The sequence below is a fragment of the Mustela nigripes genome, chromosome 9 (assembly GCF_022355385.1).
Source record: "Mustela nigripes isolate SB6536 chromosome 9, MUSNIG.SB6536, whole genome shotgun sequence".
Lineage (NCBI taxonomy): Eukaryota > Metazoa > Chordata > Mammalia > Carnivora > Mustelidae > Mustela > Mustela nigripes.
Window position 1 is genome coordinate 37,442,393 of NC_081565.1, and position 20,427 is coordinate 37,462,819.

At 42.0% G+C, this 20,427-nt stretch overlaps 1 protein-coding gene across 1 annotated transcript in view; it reads right to left on the bottom strand.

The window, feature by feature from the left end:
• The window catches only part of UBE2R2 (ubiquitin conjugating enzyme E2 R2), a 117,950-nt gene extending 106,596 nt beyond the window's left edge, over positions 1-11,354 (bottom strand). The window contains exon 1 of the mRNA XM_059411488.1: positions 10,491-11,354. Coding sequence (XP_059267471.1) covers positions 10,491-10,667 — 177 coding nt within the window. The 5' untranslated portion in view covers positions 10,668-11,354. The remainder of the gene's footprint in view (positions 1-10,490) is intronic.
• Positions 11,355-20,427: the final 9,073 nt, after the last annotated feature.

Consider the following 20,427-nt stretch of genomic DNA (forward strand, 5'->3'; position numbering starts at 1 on the left):
CTACTTGTGATCTCTCTGTCAAATAAATAAATAAAATCTTAAAAAGAAAAAAAAAGATGTCTTCTGATACTCTGAAAAGCAGGCTAAAATAGTACTAGGTTACTTTGATCTTTATCTTCATGGGACTACAGAGTTCCAGGTTGCTATGGTTAGCAGGTTTGGGTAATATCTCTCACTCTCACCATCACCGTTCTAAAATATTTAACCTCTTCTAAATAAGTTTTCTGGGGGCGCCTGGGTGGCTCAGTGGGTTAAAGCCTCTGCCTTTGGCTCAGGTCATGATCCCAGGGTGCTGGGATCGAGCCTCTATCAGGCTCTCTGCTGCTTCGCAGAGAGCCTGCTTCCTCCTCTCTCTGCCTGCCTCTCTGCCTACTTGTGCTCTGTCAAATAAATAAATAAATAGAATCTTTTAATAAATAAATAAGTTTTCTGGTATTTTTAAAAAGATTTTATTAGATTAAGATTTTATTAGATATTAAATAAGATACTTGCTTGCAAGTATCTTAACTTACTGTAAGCAAGTAAGCGCGGGTGTGTGTACAGGGAGAGGAAGCAGAGACACCCAACTGAGCAGGGATGGGCAGCTCAGTCCCAGAACCCTGGGATCAGGACCTGAGATGAAGGCAAACACTAGACTGAGTCACCCAGGTGCCCCAGTTTTATAGTACTTAAATTACAAAAGGAACCCTACACAAATATAATGTGCTGTATTACCGTATAATCAATATTTCAATCTTAATTTTTAGTTAAAACTTTGGTCATCAAGAACATGAAATCTAATTTAGAGAAACAAATAACTATAGATAAAATGTCAAAACTTAATAAAATGCAACTTCCCAAAAGGGAAAAGCATAACTAGAGTAACTAAGCAGTCTAAATATTTAGCTGCTTTAGTCTACCACATATCCTAGACTAGGAGTTGACCATCTAAGGTCTATGGAAAAAATTCAGAGATCAGTAATTCCTTGAAACTGTATCCATTAGGAAGGAAGAAGGCTGTCATTCTCAAAGGATGTGACTTCCCCCAAAATAAGTACTTACTGTTTTAGGTCCTCTGCCAAATGCTAAGGAAATCCAAAGACCCAGTGGCATTTCTTAAACGAGCACATTATCTAAGAGTATTTAGACTCACACACTACTGATTTCCTTAATAGAGTACTTACCTATCCTCAAGTAACTTTTCCAGTTTTGCCACTTATTAGCACCATTTTTAATTTAAGGAACCTCTGTGAACCTAATTTATTCCATACTTTACCATTAAAAAATCTTCAGAAAAAGGTTACATAAGATGGAGATTTAATTAAAAACTCAGGAAGTGCTCTCCTCCTTTTAAAGCCCTCCCTTTTTTAAAAAAGAGAGAGAGCACCAGCCCAGAGAGGGGCAGAAAGAGGACACAAGCAGACTCCCTGCTGAGTATGGAGCAGGAAGCACGGGGATTCCAGGACCCAGAGATCATGACCTAAGCCAAAACCAAGAAATAGATGCTCAACCAAATTTAAATCTTTTTTTTTTTAAGATTTTATTTATTTATTTGACAGAGAGAAACAGATCACAAGTAGACAGAGAGGCAGGCAGAGGGAGAGGGGGAAGCAGGCTCCCTGCTGTGCAGACAACCCTATGCTCCGGACCCGGAGACCATGACCTGGGCCGAAGGCAGAGGCTTAACCCTCTGAGCCACCCAGGCACCCCCAGATTTAAATCTTAAATCTAAATTCTACAGTCATTTCCTTATCGTCAGTAAGACATTTCACTCTTCGTCTAGCAAATTTTCTGTCATGCTTTTTCAGGGTAAATGCTGAAATATGATTAACAAATTCCAAAGGACTCCAGGTAGGACCCCTGAGAACATAGTTGTTTTTTTTGTTTTTTATTTTTTTTTTTAACATTAGCATGGAGGTTTTTCCACAGGGCTTAGTCCTTAGCAGCTTGAATACATCATTATTCCTATTTAGCCAATGGGGGGAAAAAGGCAGTTGAGTGATTAAGATCAAGATGGGTTTAAAAGTGTGTGTTTGTTTGTTTGTTTGTTTTTCCTAATCCAACTACTAGAATTCAAATGACCTTTGCCCCCTTCAGAGCAAATGCCTGAGAAGGCTGGCATACCCTCCCTGAAACAGTGCTACACCCACACTGCTCAAAACAATTCAGAATTCTTTGAGAACTGGCTTCAGAACCTATTGTCCAACTTCTTAATGTTCTTATTAGTGGCAAATCTTTTCCTTATTTAGTGTGGACTTTTGTTTCATTTAATATTCAAAACTGACTTAGATTCAACTTGGTAAATAAGGTAAATAATCTGAGTAATAATATTTTTCAATCAAAAGTGACCTGTGAGGGACGCCTGGGTGGCTCAGTTGGTTAAGCAGCTGCCTTCGGCTCAGATCATGATCCCAGCGTCCAGGGATCGAGTCCCACATCGGGCTCCTTGCTCAGTGGGGAGCCTGCTTCTCCTTCTGCCTGCCATTCTGTCTGCCTGTGCTCGCTCTCCCCCCCCGCCTCTCTAATAAATAAATAAAATCTTTAAAAAAAAAAAAAAGTGACCTGTGAATATAGTCGATTAAGTCTCTGGCTCTTGGTTTCAGCTCAAGTCATATCTCAGACTAGTAAGACAGAGTCAGGTTCCGCTCTCTTGCACAGTCTGCTTAAGAGACTTTGTCCCTCTGCCTGTCTCTAAAAATAAATAAATCTTTTTTTTTTAATGACATGTGAAAATAAAATACTACACACTAATTTTACCTGTGCCTCTACCAACAATTTCAAAAGAAAAGTTTCAAATTATATGAAGGATACTGTTTTGAACAGTAAAACTTATTGTTTTGTCTTATTATACATATCAGGTATGACTAAGTAAATTTAAAAATCTTATTTCTAGGGGCGCCTGGGTGGCTCAGTGGGTTAAAGCCTCTGCCTTCAGCTCAGGTCGTGATCCCAGGGTCCTGAGATGGACCCCCCTCATCAGGGTCTCTGCTCCGCGGGGAGCCTGCTTCCTCCTCTCTCTACCTGCCTCTCTCTGCCTACTTATGACCTCTGTCAAATAAATAAATAAAATCTTTTTTTTTTTTTAATCTTATTTCTAGGGCACCTGGGTGGCTCAGTTGGTTAACCATCTGCCTGTAACTCAGGTCATGATCCCAGACTCCTGGGGTCAGGTCCCATAGAGGTGTCCCTGCTCAGCAGGGAGTCTACTTGTCTCTCTGCCCTGTCCCACTACTGCTTGTGTGGAGTTCTCACACAAAAATGAATAAAGAAAATCTTTAAAAAAATAATAATTATACCAAAAACTAACGATGTACTATATGTTGGCTAATCGAAAATTAAACAAACAAAGTTATTTCTACAGGGCACCTCAGTGGCTGAGTCAGTTAGGCATCTGACTTCAGATTGGGTCATGGTCTCAGGGTTCTGGGATTGAGCCCTGCTGTCTGGCTTCGTGCTCAGACAGGAGTCTCCTTCTCCCTCTTCTTCTCCCTCTGTCCCTCCCTGTGCTCATGTTCTCTCCCTCGCTCAAATAAAATCTTCGAAAAAAAAAAACTTTTTCCTAAGTTAAGTTATTCTGTTTCTACAAAGGATTATTACATATTGCCCCAACTGCTGTAACTTCGCCAGTTCTTAATATTATCTTATAAATGGCAGCCATGGTTATCTTCAACAAGATAGTAATCATTTGATATTTACAATCTAAATGACTACGTATGTTACTAAGTGAGACACATAATCCAAATGACTCCATAGGATTTATCCCTCAAATTAAATATCAGCTGCCCATGCAGCAAATACAACAAAACAGATAAATAATGAATTATGAAATTTAGAAATCTAGATTAAAACTGTGGCACTGAGCGCCTGGGTGGCACAGTGGGTTAAAGCCTCTGCCTTCTGCTCAGGTCATGATCTCAGGGCCCTGGAATCCAGTCCCACGTAGGTCTCTCCGCTCAGCAGGGAGCCTGTTTCCTCGTCTCTCCCTGCCTGTCTTTCTGCCTACTTGTGATCTGTCAAATAAATAAATAAAATCTTAAAAAAAAAAATAAAACTATGGCACTGATCTAAAGATGCTATAATAGAGGTAACAAGTACCACTTAACAGACTCAGCTGAAAGAATAAAAAGGCTTTAACATTAAAACTACTCAAGTTTCCTATGATGCTTAAATTTACTTGGAAAAATATTAAAGCATTATTATTTTAAAAGCATAAACCAGTATCACATTAAGAAATTTACACCCCCTATCATCTTCCCACAGTCATTTCTGTAAGACATATATTCATTTCTAACTCCAAAACTAGTTTTAAGACTTCTATTTCTCAGGGCGCCTGGGTGGCTCAGAGGGTTAAAGCCTCTGCCTTTGGCTCAGGTCGTGATCCCAGGGTCCTAGGATCGAGGCTCTCTCAGCGGGGAGCCTGCTTCCCACCCTTTCTCTGCCTGCCTCTCTGTGTACTTGTGATCTCTCTGTCTGTCGAATAAATAAATAAAATCTTAAAAAAAAAAAAAGGACTATTTCTCAACTCTAGCACTAACCCACTCCCCAAAGTAATGAGAAAAGTTGCTATTAAATATATTCGACAATTTTAAAAAAATCTTTCTGCAATAGGATTTATCATTCTCTAATTCAAGTAATCCAAAAACAAAAAATCCATTTTTTCCTGTGAATTTAAGATATAAACAGAAGTCATCATAACAATCTCGACCCATAATTTGGAGAAACAGATAATAATTACCCTTGGGACCTTTAAACTTAAGTAAAAGAAAATTTTTTTAAATTTGGTCAGAGAAAGAGAGAGTGTAGGAACAGGGGAGAGAGGCAAAGGGCAAGGGAGAAGCAGGCTCCCAGCTGAGCAGAGAGCCCAAAATTTAGCTCAATCCCAGGACCTGTGATCATGACCTGAGCCGAAGGTAGATGCTTAACAGACTGACTGAGCCACCCAGGTGCCCCAAAAGATTTAGTTTTAAATACAACCTTTCAAGCAAGGTGGAGTTCTATAGTCCTAAACCCTGAATTTCTAATGCTTCCTCACTATTATTTCCCCATAACAGATTAGCAGAGGTGACCCAATTTGTTAGATGGCTTCCTTTATTCACTTGTCTCCAACAAGACAGGTTCTTCTGGAATCTTAAACTAGGAACAGTAATGCTAAGTTGCAAAAATGGAATAGAAGGTTTAATCATGATAGACTATAGTTATGTTGACAAATGCTCAAACTTTAAAGCTTTGGGGAGTGCACTCAAACATGCCCGTGAGCTAATAGGTAAAGTATTAAAAAGAAAAAAAATCGTAAGAACTTTAAAGTTTGATTTAAGTCACCATTTACAAACACATACCTAATACCCACGCTTCACATTTCTGTAAAGTCTGCACAAAGATTTTTTTTTTTTAGATTTTATTTATTTGACAGAGAGAGAAAGATCACAAGTAGACAGAGAAGCAGGCAGAGGTGGGGCGGTGGGTTAAGCCTCTGCCTTCCACTCAGGTCATGATCTCAAGGTCCTGGGATCCAGGCCTGCATTGGGCTCTCTGCTCGGCAGGGAGCCTGCTTCCGCCTCTCTCTCTCTCTGCCTGCCTCTCTGCCTACTTGTGATCTCTGTCAAATAAATAAATAAATTCTTTAAAAAAAATTTTTTTTTAATTTTTAAAAAGCCTTTTGGAATCAACAGGATAAAAGAATATTCTATAAAATACTGAGGTGCTATACTTTTGCCATGGGGGGGGCAGTGGGGGAACACTAAAACTACATTTACAGTAGTGCCTCAAACCACTGGACATTAACTATGTTTCCATTTACAGTGCTGCCTTAGTTCACTCAGCACTCAAGCCAAGTTCAGCTTCCAGAAAAGGTTACAGCTAAAAGCTCTAAGAGGTATTCTCAGACAGACTGAGGAAAAATTAGTAAGATAGCTTTAATTACAGAAAGACTCATTATATGATTATTTTTTTTAAAAAGCACTATTTTTATGATTTTAAAGTTAAGGTACCTATCCAAATCCTTTAAAACCGGAATTCTTAACCCATCTGTTAACCCTCTGAAAATGTATACAAACTAGTTTATATGTGCCAATGTTTTCCTAAAGATAACTGTTTCTCAAAAGAATCCATATAACAAAAAGACTAAGAATCACTTTTTTAAAATAATTGTTTCAACTCTATCTTAAGAATCAGAGTCACAAAATAGAGTATGCTATTGCCAGGCCTAAAGGTTAATTTTGGTAGTGTTTTGGGTTGGATTTGGGGGGGGGGCACCAAAAAGTACAGAAAAGATTCATTTTATTCCAGAACAAATTAAAATAATACATATCCATTATTTTTTAAAACTATTGAAGAGTTTCTTTAACATAAATCAAAGTGGGGGCTCCTGGGTAGCTCAGTTGTTAAGCATCTGTCTTTGGGTGGGGGTCATGATCCCCGGGGGCGTGGGATGGAGTACCATATCAGGCTCCTTGCTCAGCGGGGAGGAGTCTGCTGCCCCTCCCTCTATCCCACCACTTGCCCATGCATTTGCTCTCTCTCTATGAAATAAATTAAAATCTTTTCTAAAAGATGAATAAATAAAGCAAAGTGTTAAGTCTGATAAAGAAGCTTCGATTAAAGAAAACTTATAGTATATAACAAACACTTTCCTAAATTATCAGTTTGAAATTTTCTAAAAATGGAAATACCTGTATTTCACTGTCCCAACCACATTACTGAATAAAATCAACCTATGAAAAGTTAACTGCAATATTTTAAGTCTTCTGTATCATTTAAACTTTTAAGTTATGAACATCATGAAAAATACTCTTTCCTTCTTTTTTTTAATCTCTCCACCCAACATGGGCCTCAAACTCACAACCCTGCAATCAAGAGTCACATGCTCTACCAACTACTGTGCCAGCCAGGCACCCCTAGGCACTCTTCACTTTCTGATCTCTAGACTCACTGCTACCGTGCTTTCAGTACATAATGCAGGAGCTCCAAGGAGTTCTATACCAAAGCAGCCATACTAAGTTATGATCACTAGCAGAAGTACTTGAAAAGAGTGAACTTGTTAAGTCATTATTAACTGCTCACTTGATCAACAATTTATTTATCCAGTAACATAATAAAATTCCAACTTGCTCTACAGCAGCAAAATTAAGTTCAGAGGTGTTCTCTGTTCCAAGCCATCTCCTACTTTGTGTTTTTTAATGAGTGACCCCTAGAGGAAAAAATAGAAGCAGCAAAGACGTTCACTCGGTAAGTCTTAAGAGATCAAGACTGGGCAAAAATCAAGGCCAAAAAGATTTTATAATATCCAGAAAAACAGGAACAAGAAACTACCTATACCCATCACACATGCTACCCCCAAATCCCAGAGCTAAGAAACACACAATTTGAGATTTTTTTTTTTTTTGAGATGTTTAAAAAACAAAAGCAAGATGAATAGAAAAAAATTTGTGAAATACGAAGTCCCGGTTTCTACCACAACAGATGCCATAGTTAGACTGGAGCCAACTATTTCACAGTGAAAAAGATCAATAAGAAGCCTATTAATATGTAAAAGTAAAAGAGTGACATTATGAAAAATTTAAAAATGAATGGCGGTCTCACTGCCTTCAGAATCTATTATGGAAAATAAAAGAAACTTGAAAATAAATTATACTGGGGCGCCTGGGTGGCTCAGTGGGTTAAGCCGCTGCCTTCGGCTCAGGTCATGATCTCAGGGTCCTGGGATCGAGTCCCGCATCGGGCTCTCTGCTCAGCAGGGAGCCTGTTTCCTCCTCTCTCTCTCTCTCTCTCTCTGCCTCCCTCTCTGCCTACTTGTGATCTCTCTCTGTCAAATAAATAAATAAAATCTTAAAAATAAATAAATAAATAAATAAATTATACTAAATGTTCAAGAACTATCATTCGATATGGGAGAATAGTGGTAGAAAAAGGTCTGTGCCAACTTTTAACTGCAGCTGTAGTGGAATACACTAAAAGCCTTGTTTTATGACAAAAGCAATGAAATAAAAAACAATGGTTTTAGACCTGTCACCAGTATTAACTGCTCATGACCATAAATTTGCCATTTTTCCTTTTTTTTTTTAAGATTTTATTTATTTATTTATTTGACAGAAATCTCAAGTAGGCAGAGCAGTCAGAGAGAGGAAGCAGCAGGCTCCTTGCTGAGCAGAGAGCCTGATGTGGGGTTCGATCCCAGAACCCTAGGATCATGACCTGAGCTGAAGGCAGAGGCTTTAACCCACTGAGCCACCCAGGCACCCCTTGCCTTTTTTCAACAAAAGATTTTTGGGATAAAAGGCCATACGATAAGGAATAAAATAGAAGAAAACAAAACTGACAGAATTCTCACACAAAACTAAAACATAAAACCTGTCTAAGAATTTTCATACGTTATTAAATGTTCTAATTAAAGGTAAAAAAAGATTGGGGTGCCTGGGTGGTTTAGCTAGGTTAAGTGGTTAAGTGTCTGGTTAAGTGTCTGCCTTTGGCTCGGGTCATGATCTCAGGGTCCTGGGAATCAGCACTGGGTCAGGCTCCCTGCTAGGCACGGGAGTCTACTTCTCCCTCTCTCTTTCCCTCCCCACTGCTCATTGCTTGTTCTCTCTCAAATTAAACAAAACAAAACTTTTAAAAATATAATAAATGTAAAAAAATTAAGAAATCTAACATATACAAAGAAATTCAACCATTCTTTCTAGTAGGACTGAAATTACAAAGCACTTAACTGAAATCAATGTTTGCCACTGTAGGGAATCCTCTTTCCATACTCCTATTTCAGACTGAGAGGATTCTCCAGTCCTTTTCCTGCTACTTAAGCAAAAATACTGCAATTTGCACCCATTATTTCCTTTCACATAGTTTTTAAAACACTGAAATAGAGATTATTCTAATTAGTACCCATTCACCTTGACTCTCAACTGTCCCAAATAATGACACTTTATGGAAATTAAACTTCATGTCACTAAAGTTAGCCAGCAGACACAGCAATACCTTCTCCAATTTGTCACTGATAACTTGTTCCTTAATATCTGCATCTAAAAGGTATAATGTATGGTGACAAGACATTAAGCATATAGTTGTTAACAGAACTGCTCTTACACAATCTTCTAAAGATGTGTTTTTACTAGGTATTCACAGACTATCACAGGCATGAATATTAAACATCTCCCTGTCAATTCTTCACATTTTCTACAAAGTTGACCCAATTTCAAAGCTGACACTGAAGGTTCTACCTTAAGGACAGAAAAACAAAACTGGGTAATCCTAAAAATGTACATCATAACTACATGACTAAGACACTCATTTAAAACTTATGCCAAGATAGCCCCTCCCTTCAAAACAAACTAAGACTGACTCACTGCTCTATTTTACTTACTTTTGGAAATAAAATTAAATGGATTCCCTAGCATTAATTTTCTGTCTCTGCCTCCACTATTTAAAAACATTCTACCTTCAATCTATGATTTGTCCCTATAAAAATGATAAAAGAAAAACAGAAACAAACAAAAAAGCCAATAAACCCCAATATCACCAAGTTATCTTAAAATTTAAAAAAAGAAATGGAATTTTTAAAAAAGAAAGAAAACCACTGGATTCAGGATATCATGATAATAACCACTGTTCTAAAATCATGAGTGCCTAAGGAACAGTCCTACTCAGTGAAAACCTCTCACCTCAGATACTTTTCATCTGTGAAACCACCCCATTCGCTAGAGCTAACCACCTGAGTAAAACGTTTCACTTCAGTCTTCCTGAAGTGGGAAACTATCAATCTTCCTACATAACATGTTCCACCGTCTGCAGATATTCCTACATGGGGGGGGGGGGGGGAGCCAGTAAAGTTGGTGGCAGGGTGAGGACAAAGGGCATTCTGAAATACCACTGAAGTAAACAGAGAATGAGAACAGAGAGGGGGCTAAATTAGCGTTCCCTCAAGTAGAGAAAGGCAAGGCAACGCAGGCACCCTTGTTTACCACCCCTAGGGTCCTATTCATTACTGCCTACTGGAATGCGAAGTTGGAACTACCACCACGCCAGAAGCCCATCAAATCCTCAAAGTGTCAGGTCTCTAGGCAGCCTCTGAAATGACAGACTAGTACCCTTCCCCCACCCTCACCCCCCAAAAAAGAAAGATCCAATCCACTAAGCGCAGGTCACTCTGCCCTCTGGGGCAGTTCCAGCCGGCGCGGGGATGGGTTCTGATGCGAAAACGAGACAGGAAAAGACCACCTTTCTTCCCACACAGCCTCAGCTGGGGAAACAAAACAAAGACAGCCCTCCTCCTCCGGTAGCCACTACCCTAGCCAGAGAGGCTTTCCTATTTCCCGGTGCAGTCTGGCCTCCAGCCCCCGCCCCCATGACAAAGAAAAGGCACTTGGTGAGCAAGGCCTTCCTGCTTCCACGGATGGGGGGAGGGGGGCTGCCAAGGTAAGGAGCCCCCTCTACACACTCGCGCTCACACTCTTGGCCCCACAAGCGGCGGGGAGCGGAGGCCTCCGCCTGGGGAAGCCTGCTCTGGGAGGGGGTAGGGGTACCTTGAAGTAGCCGCCTTCGTAGAGGGTGTTGGGGGGTCCGAAGATGGCAACCTCCCAGTTGTAGAGGTCGGACTCATCCACCAGGGTGATCCGGAAGCCCTCCACCGGCTCCTCCTGCAGGGATTTCAGCTCGAGCATCAGGGCCTTCTGCGAGCTGGTCATCTGCTGCTGGGCCATCGCGGCGGCGGCGGCGGCGCCGGGCCGGAGCCCCAGTCCTTTCGCACCCGCCGGGCCGGACGAGGCCCCTCCCCTCCGCTCGCCCTCCGCCGGGCCGCACCGGGCCCCTGTCTTCACACACCCGGCGGGCCGGACCAGGCCCCAGACGGCCCGTGGGCCCGCCCGGGTCCTCCTCACACACGACGCGGGCCGGGCCGGGCCCTTTTCCTCACACTCGGGCCAAGTGGGGGGAGGGGCCGAGGGAGTTAGGGGAATTCGCTCCCGGTCCCGGGCCTCCCCCCCCCCGGAGGGGGCCTCAACTTGACTGGGGGGGGGGGGGGGGGAGGGGGTGGAAGCGGGGGGGGGCGGCGAAGGGCCGGCGATGGTGAGGGGAGGGGGCCGAGCCGGCCCGGGAGCGCCGCGCTCGCTCGCCCTCTCGTTCTCTTCAGGGGCTGCCGGGGCCGAAGGGCGCGCGGGGCCGGAGGGCGGGGAGAGCGCGGCGCGCGGGGGTCTCTCGGCGGCGGCGGCGGCGGCGACGGCGGCAGCGGCTGCGCGGGGGGAGGGGCGACGACGGAGGAGGAGGAGAAGAGCGAGAGAGCCTCGCGCCGCGGGAGCGACGGAGCCAAGAAGAAGGAGGGAGGGAGAGAGGGAGGAGGGGCGCGCGCCGGGAGGGAGGGCGGCTCTCGGAGGCGGGCGGCCAGACGCGCGTGCGCACGCCCCTCCCTCCCCCGCCCTCCTCGTCCTCCCCCGCCCTCCTCCGCTCGTTTCCCCGCCTCCTTTCTGCCACCCGGCGCGGTGGCGGCGCTTTGTGACGCCGACGCGTGTCCCCCGCCCTTAAAGGGCCAAGCTGCTGTGCCGATCGAGCGTAGCTCCAGGGGATGCCCTTGGCCCCAAAATGACTGTGTGCAGCTGGGCGCCGCGGTTCCTAGGGAGCTCCCAGGAAGGGACCACTGGTCCTAGAGCTGTCAGCGCCTTCCCTTCCACTCCCTATGCGTAGGTATCCACAGGCTTCCACAGCCATCCTCCGTGGAACCCTGGTCCTCTTCAGGCCTCTTCTCGTGACACAAAGTCGGCCGTCCCTGCACTCAGTAGGTGCTTGACACGAATATGCTGAGTTTATGCATCTTACCGGTGGGAAGAAGTGTCCCGACATACCTTGTGCATGGCCCTCAAGCCCGTGTGTCCTTGGAGAGCAGTGTGTCACCCACCGGGGTGCGGTGGGGTGGGGTGGGAGAGCAGATTCCCATCCGAGAAATGGGGAAGGCAGATAGGCCAGCTTCTACTTCTCTTAACTACAAAGAGGAAGTTGTGGGAAATAAAGAGAGAAGTAGTAACGCGGACTAAACCTGGGTTCCTAGCCCTTCCCTGTGATTTGGGGCAAGTGCTCTAGGCAACCCTCAGTTATTTGTAAAATGAAGTACTATGGGAGCACCTGGCTGGCTCAGTCCCTGAGCATGCGACCCTTGATCCTGAGGTAGCAAATTCAAGCCCCACCTTGTGTGTAGAGATTACTTAAAAATAAAATCTTTAGGGACGCCTGGGTGGCTCAGTTGGTTAAGCCGCTGCTTTCGGCTCAGGTCATGATTCCAAGGTCCTGGGATCGAGTCCCACATCGGGCTCCTTGCTCGGCGGGGAGCCTGCTTCTCTCGTCGCTGCCTCTGCCTGCCTCTCTGCCTACTTGTGTGTACTCTCTATCTCTGGCAAATAAAAATCTTTAAAAAAAAATAAAAAAATAAAATAAATTTAAAAAAAATCTTTAACGAAAAAAAAAAATGTATTCACACACACGCAGGCGCTCTGTGGTTGAAATTTGACCCCTATAGATCTTTCAAATGGAAGGTCTGAGTGGAACTGAGGGACTTTTAAGATAATCTTAACTGAAGTGAGATGCGGAGACAGTCTTAAATCCTCATATTTAGAGAAGCCTGTTCTCTTGGGAAGGCATGTCCTGTGATAACCACTGAAACGTTTTCTTAGAGAAGTCAGGATACTGTGATAGTTCCACACATTTAGAATTTGAAGATCAAAAAGATCCTAAGTTCCAACCCTAGCCCCACCATTTACATTATCCATTCCTTATTCATCAACTTCTGTAATAAAGGGTTAATTACACCTAACTTAAGCTATTGTAAATATTAAATGAGATCATCTATGTAATACAGCATTTGACACAATGACTAGCACAGGGTAAATGATCCATAAGTAGGAACTTTAAAGAAAGAAAAAAAAATTGAACACATAGCTGTATTCTGCCTACCAGCCCTCAATCATTCTGACTTCCCTTCCTCTACCATTCAATTTAGGGACAAAAAGATTGCTGACCTGGGAACGTGGGAGATGATGTTGACACCTTTATTTTTTTTTTTTTAAAGATTTTATTTATTTATTTGACAGAGAGAAATCACAAGTAGGCAGAGAGCCAGGCAGAGAGAGAGAGAGAGGAGGAAGCAGGCTCCCTGCCGAGCAGAGAGCCCGATGCGGGACTCGATCCCAGGACCCTGAGATCATGACCTGAGCCGAAGGCAGCGGCCCAACCCACTGAGCCACCCAGGCGCCCGATGTTGACACCTTTAATAACAAGGATGTGAGTAGACAAATAGGCAGAAAGTTCATCTTCAAAGCATTTCACCCTCATAAACTCACCACAGTCCCACCCTGACCCAGAAGATGGTGGATCCCTAGTCTAACCCACTGTAACATACACCTGACAGCCAGACCAAAAGCTGCTCCCTGAGTTCAAAAAAACTCACAAATTCCTAGTTAACATCTGCAATGATCAGGGCCCCAAGGTAGAGGGCTAATAAAGATGTATCTGTTGGAGGCTCATAACCTAATGTGATAATGAAGTGTGTACTAAGGTTCTCCATTCTCAGGTCAGAGGAAGTCTAGAATTTGCCTCATGCCTTTTTATCCTAGCAGGTAAGATATTGTTTATTAGTAGGTTGCAAGTGTGTCTTATTCATGCCTGGAATCACAGCAACCAGCACATTGTTTGAAACAAAGTAGACACTAAGTAATTGTTCTAGTGAGCTTACAGCCAAGAGCAGGAAAACAATCAGTAACAACAACAACAACAAATTGAACTCCACCCTCCACACCCATGTCTAATAGGACCTCTCAGACACCTAGTAGGTAGGTGCTCAAGATTATAAATTCCATAAGGATGACAGGTCTTGTTTATACAAGGTTCTTTTTTATATACAACCTACTACAGTGTTTGGCATGTTGTAGGTACTCAAAATATATTTGTCAGTTGAATGGATGGCAGAAACAGCTTCCTAGAGCTTTCCTATAGTGTTTTGTAATGAGAGGTAAAATGACTTGACTGATTGGTGCCCTCTGGTGGTAAAGAAAACAGGACACTTAACCTCCATCCGTAAGGCATCAGCTGATGCCCTTCAACCAGGGCTCTTTTTTTTTTTTTTTTTTTTTAAGATTTTATTTATTTGTTTGAGACAGAGAGAGAGAGAGAGAGGAGCGCACAGCACACAGCAGAGGAAGGGGCAGAAAGAGAGGGAGAAGCACTCTCCCCTCTGACCAGGGAAGCCCATCATGGGGCCCATCCCAGAACCCTGAGATTACCACCTGAGCTAAAGAAAGACATTTAACTGGCTGAACCACCCAGACACACCTCAACCAGGGCTCTTCTGAAGAATCGATTCTTTCTTCCAAAGAGAAAAGATATGGAAATCTTGAGAGATAAATGAGAGGTAGGGGTGTTTGTTTTAGAGAGGTTAATTCTGACCTTATAGAATGACACGTTTTAGGGGACCAACTTTTTTTTTTCATACTGTGTATGTTAACACATGTAAGTCAAATAGTGCTCTTAAGGAGCTACAGTATTTCTTTAATAATAGCTAGAAAAAAAAATAATATTTACTGTGCATCAGTATGTGACATGCTCTTTACAAGCAGTATCCTGTTTGTCAAAAAATCCATGACATCCATACCAGAACATCTGTTTTCCTGAGTATAATAACTTTTTTTTTTAAGATTTTATTTATTTATTTGACAGAGAGAGATCACAAGCAGGAAGAGAGGCGGGCAGAGAGAGAGGGGGAAGCAGACTCCCCGCTGAACAGAGAACCTGATGCGGGGCTTGATTCCAGGACCCTGAGATCATGACCCGAGCTGAAGGCAGAGGCTTTAAACCACTGAGCCACCCAGGGTCCCCATTCCTGAGTATAATAACTTTTAGAGGGGAGCCTGGGTGGCTCAGTCGGTTAAGTGTCTGCCTTCAGCTCAGGTCATGATCCCAGGGTCCTGGGACGGAGCCCCACATTGGGCTCCCTGCTCTGCTTCTCTCTCTCCCACTCCATCTGCTTGTATTCCCTCTCTCACTCTCTCTTTTTCAAATAAATAAATAAAATCTTAAAAAAAAAAAAGATTTAGAAAGGTTAAGAAAGTTACCAAGGTCACCCAGTGCATAAATGTTAGAACCTGAAGTTGAACCTTGGCCATCCCACTTAAGCATGTCTGATTTTAACCAAAGTACTATAATATTCCTAATCTAACATGCCCATAACAATCTGTAAATATCATATCACCACCAATGCTATATTGCAGTTATTTGTTTACATCTTTCTCCTGGACTCTGAGGAGCTCTTAAGAAAGAGCCATTCATTCATTGAACAAATATTTATTGAGCGCCTGCTATGTGACAGGCCCTATGCTAAATGCCAAGGATACAGTAGTGAATGAGATGGAAATGATTTAGTCATGCCCTCATGGAGTTTACATTCTAGTGGCTGACACTGAATCACACAAAAACAAGTAATTACTAGATAAATAATATCATTGCCAGTTTTGGTGAGTACTAATGAAGGTGATTAAAGTAGGGCCTAAAACTGAAAATTTGGGGGTGAATGCAATTTTACTTTTTTACTATTCTTTTTTGGGCAGGGGTGAATGCAGTTAAAAAAAAAAAAGATTTTATTTTATATATTTATTTTAGGGGGTGGGGCAGAGGGAGAGAGAGAATCTTTAGCAGGCTCTACTCCCAGCACTGAAAGCATTGCAGGGCTTGATCTCAGAACCCTGAGATCATGACCTGAGCCAGAATCAAGAGTCAGATGCTTAACCAACTGAGCCACCTAGGTGCCCTTCAAGATTTTATTTTTAAGTAATCACTACTCCCAATGTCACCTCAAATTCACAACCCCTGAGATCAAGAGTTGCCAGCTCTACCAACTGAGCAGCCAGGTGCACCAGGGGTAAATATAAATTTTAAATGAAGGCAGGAGAAAGGCAAAATAAGCCTCTTTGAGGTTACATTTAAATGAATACAGGGGTCAATGGCCTTCATATGCCCACCCTCTGCCCCAGATGGTGGATTATATGCAGCTGTGGCAGGAGGACAGGGAGTCCTAGTGTATTTTTTTGTTTGTTTAAGAAAAAGTTCCAAATCAGTAAAGTGAGTTTGTTTCTTTGTTTGGTTGGTTGATTTTGTATTTTTCTTTTTTTTTTTTTTTTTTTTTTTTTTTTGTATTTTTCTTTTTTTAAATGAATCAATAGCAACATCCAGTTCTCCCAGGCTCTCTTTGCCTGCACCTGAGATGGTGGCAAGCAGGATCCTGGGGGCTAAGGCTGCAGCTCAGGACAAAGCAGGACCAGATGTGGGTTTCCACCTTTGCTTGGCCTCAGGGCTGACAACCAGATCCTGGAGCAACCCATCTGGTCTCTCGAATAAAGGTCAAATCTAGATTTTAAAAAAATGAGTAGAAAGACCAGCCTATAAAATGTGAGGGCAAGATCATAATTCCAGGTTTTTGACTTGTGATCATCATGTCTTATTTATCTCTTTATCCTTGAGACTGAACACAGTGCTTGCCATTTCTTAAATGGCAACCAGTGTGGAATGAGTGGTTGACTTAGCTCTCTGATCTTCCTCAGTGCTTGATCAGATTTCAACAGTGCGGCTTCCTCTACTCAGTCAGTTCAAACCCAAATTATGCTTCAAGACTTAGCACAAACCCATCTCCTCCAGGAAACCTTCCTTAACCATCAAAACATTCTTTAACCATAAAGAAGGAAATCCTGCCTTTTGTGACAGTATAGATGAATACTGAGAGCATTATGCTAAGTGAAATAAAGTCAGGTAAAGACAAATGCTGTATGATCTCAACTATATGTGGAATCTAAAAAAGCCAAACTTACAGAGAGTATGTAAGTTTGCCAGGAGGTAAGGGTAGGAGAAAAGCCAAACTTACAGAGAGTATGTAACTTTGCCAGGAGGTAAGGGAGGGAGAAATGAAGACATGTTGGTTACAAGATACAATCTTCCAGGTATAAGAGGAATACATTATGGGGATCTAATGTACAGCATGGTGACAGTAGTTAACAATACTGTATTGTATACTTGAAAGTTGCTAAGAGAATAGACCTTAAATGTTCTTACCATAACAACAACAACAAATGGTAATTATGTGAGACAAAGGATGTGTTAAATGTGTTAACTAACCTTACTGTGGTAATCATTTTGTAACACATACATGTAACAAATTATCACCTTGTATACCTTAAACTTAAGGTTATTCAACAACTATATCTCAATAAAGCTGGAGGGTGGTCAAAACATTAAGCAAAAAGGATAGCAAGTTCAAAGGCCCAGAACAAAAAGCAAGATAAGTAGGGAAAATCCAATAGTTCAATGGTAAGAGAGAAGATTGGAAGGTTAACAGTGGCTACATCCTTTCACTCATTCATTCATTCAGTAAACATTTATTGAGTATTTACAGTGTGAATTTACAGTCAAGGATTAAGAGACAATTGATAAACAATCAAAACCTATTTAAAAAAAGAAAATAATGGGATCACAAGATAAGGGAAAACATATTTCAGATTAGATGGTAAGGGAAAGCCTAATTAAATAGGTGATACTTATCCTGACAACTGAAGGATGAAAAAGAGAAAAAGACAAGAAAAAGCATTCCAAGCAGAGCAAACAGCTTGGCTCAAGTTTCCGAGATGGGAAGAATGTGCTATAACCAGAGAATTGAAAGGCTTATTTTGCTGAAGTGAACAAGGGGTGGAGTATCAAAAAAAGGTTGAATGGGGTGCCTGGGTGGCTCAGTTTGAGCGTCTGACTCTTGATTTTGGCTTAGGTTGTGATCTCGGGGTCCTGGGATTAAGCCCTGAGCCCCAGTTGGGCTCCCTGCTCAGCTGGGAGTCAACTTGTCTCCCTCTCCTTCTGCCCCTCCCCCTGTTCTCTCTCTCTCTCTCTGTCAAATAAACAAATAAATCTTAAAACGAAAAAGAAGAGGGATGGCATAACCAGTAAAGTACTTTATATAAACTCATATCTCATCCTAAGTACATCTGGGAGCCACTGCTGAGGTTTTGCTTTTTGTTTTTTGTTTTAAGCCGGCTCCATGCCAGGCATGGAGCCCAACATTGGTAATGAAGGATAGTTGGAAGGCAGGCAGGTGGGGATAAGGCCCCCCCCACCAAAGAAAACCACCCTTCAAAGGATTTTTTTTTTTTTTTAAAGATTTTATTTATTTATTTGACAGAGAGAAATCACAAGTAGATGGAGAGGCAGGCAGAGAGAGAGAGGGAGGGAAGCAGGCTCCCTGCCGAGCAGAGAGCCCGATGCGGGACTCGATCCCAGGACCCTGAGATCATGACCTGAGCCGAAGGCAGCGGCTTAACCCACTGAGCCACCCAGGCGCCCGATTTTACACACACCCTAGAAGGAGCCCTCCACCCTTTCCCATAGGACAAAAACCTGATTGGATAACAGGCACAGGGAGGGTTAATCAGATTAAAACAGCCTGCCAACAAGCCCATAAATACCCCTAAACTTAGACATTCTGGTGGTAACCCCTTTGGGTCCCCTCCCTCCTTGGGAGCTTTGTACTATCACTTTTCTATCACACAATAAACCTTACTTTGATACCCATCACTCTCTGGTTTATCTCTTCATTCTTCAAAGTGGCGTGATCAAGAACCAACGGAGAGAAAAATCCTACAACAGGGGGATTGAACTCAGGACCCTGAGATCAAGACCCAGGCTAAGATTGAGTCAGACTTTTAAGTAACTGAGCCTCCCAGGAGCCCAGGAGGGGTCACTGGTGAAGTTTTAAGAAGAGAGTGACATGGTAGAGTGACAGTTTTGGAACACTCATTTTGGCAACCACATGGAAAGGGCCCGAAGGAGGACAAGACCACTCTTGTGAAAAACTCCTTTAAAAAGCTATTGCATAAATTAATAAATTATTCCGTGCTATTAGAAGTCAGGGTAGTAGTTACTGTGGGGGCATAATGACTAGGTGGCAGAATAAGGGGAGATTCTAAAGGTTCAGGAAATGTTCTTTTCTGGGAGCTTGTTACATAGGTATGTTTCATATATGAATATTCAAGCTATACCCTTATGTTAATTTTCTATATGTATATATGTAATTGTATATGTAATCATATGCTTATGTAATTATATGCATAGATATAATTCTATATGCATGTGTATATATGTAACTTTTACATATGTATATTGTATATCACTTGTAATTACATATACACATATATACATATATATGTATACTGTATGAAAAAACTATTGAATGAAACTGTCCTGTACTCTTCAAAAGTGTTGTCATGAAAGACCAAAAAAGGGAGAGCTGGCAACTGTTCTTAGATTAAGACAGAGAAAAGAAACATGACAACCAAACTGATGCATGATATTGCATCAGGAAATAAAATGCTACTATGTAGGGACATCTGGGTGGCTCAGTTGGTTAAGCAGCTGCCTTTGGTGCGGGTTGTGATCCCAGCGTCCTGGGATCGAGTCCCACATTGGGCTCCTTGCTTAGCAGGGAGCCTGCTTCTCCCTCTGCCTCTGCCTGCCATTCTGTCCGCCTGTGCTCGCTCGCTCTCCCTCTCTCTCTGACAAATAAATAAATAAATCTTTAAAAAATAAAAAAGATAAAATAAAATGCTACTATGTAAAGGGCATTATTGGGATGATCAGTAAAATTTGAATAGTATTGAATCAAGCTTAAATTTCCTGAATTTTATAACTGGACTATGATTAGTCCTTGTTCTTATTAGATATAGGCCAAAGTATTCAGGGATGTGTGCAATTAATTCTCGAGTGGTTCGGCAGAATAGTATGTAAATACATAAAGACAAATTTGACAAAAGTTTTTCTTTTAACTTAAGATTTTATTTATTTGAGAGAGAGTGAGCGCGCAACAGAGAGTGCACAAGCAGGAGGAGGGGCAGAGGGAGAGGGAGAAGCCAACTTCCCCAGAGCAGGGAGCCCCATGTGAGAATTGATCCCAGTGTCCTGAGAGCAAGACTTGAGCAGAAGGCAGATGCTTAAGCAGCTGAGTCAGGCGCCCAAGACAAACACTAAGTTATGATGGGTAGGTGAAGGATATATGGGAGCTCACTATATTATTATTAGAATATTTTGGTAGATTTGGAAAATTTAATAATAAACTGGAGAGAACGTATTATAATTTTACAATATAATTTATAATTATAAATATAATAGAAAATATATGATTTATATATAATTTATTATAACATAATAATATTTATATTATATTTATATATTTATATTTATATTATTCATATTATAATTTATAATATAATCACAGGATGATGTGACTTGGGACTAAATTTGACACTAAGGACAGAAAAGAATGAGTAAATTTAAGACATATTTTGAAGGTAGAACTGACAAAACTGGCTACTTGATAAGACGTAGTAGACGGGAAAAAAAGGACAGAAATCAACTAGCTCCACCCTTCGCCTTTCGACGCAACCTGCGGAAGTGAGG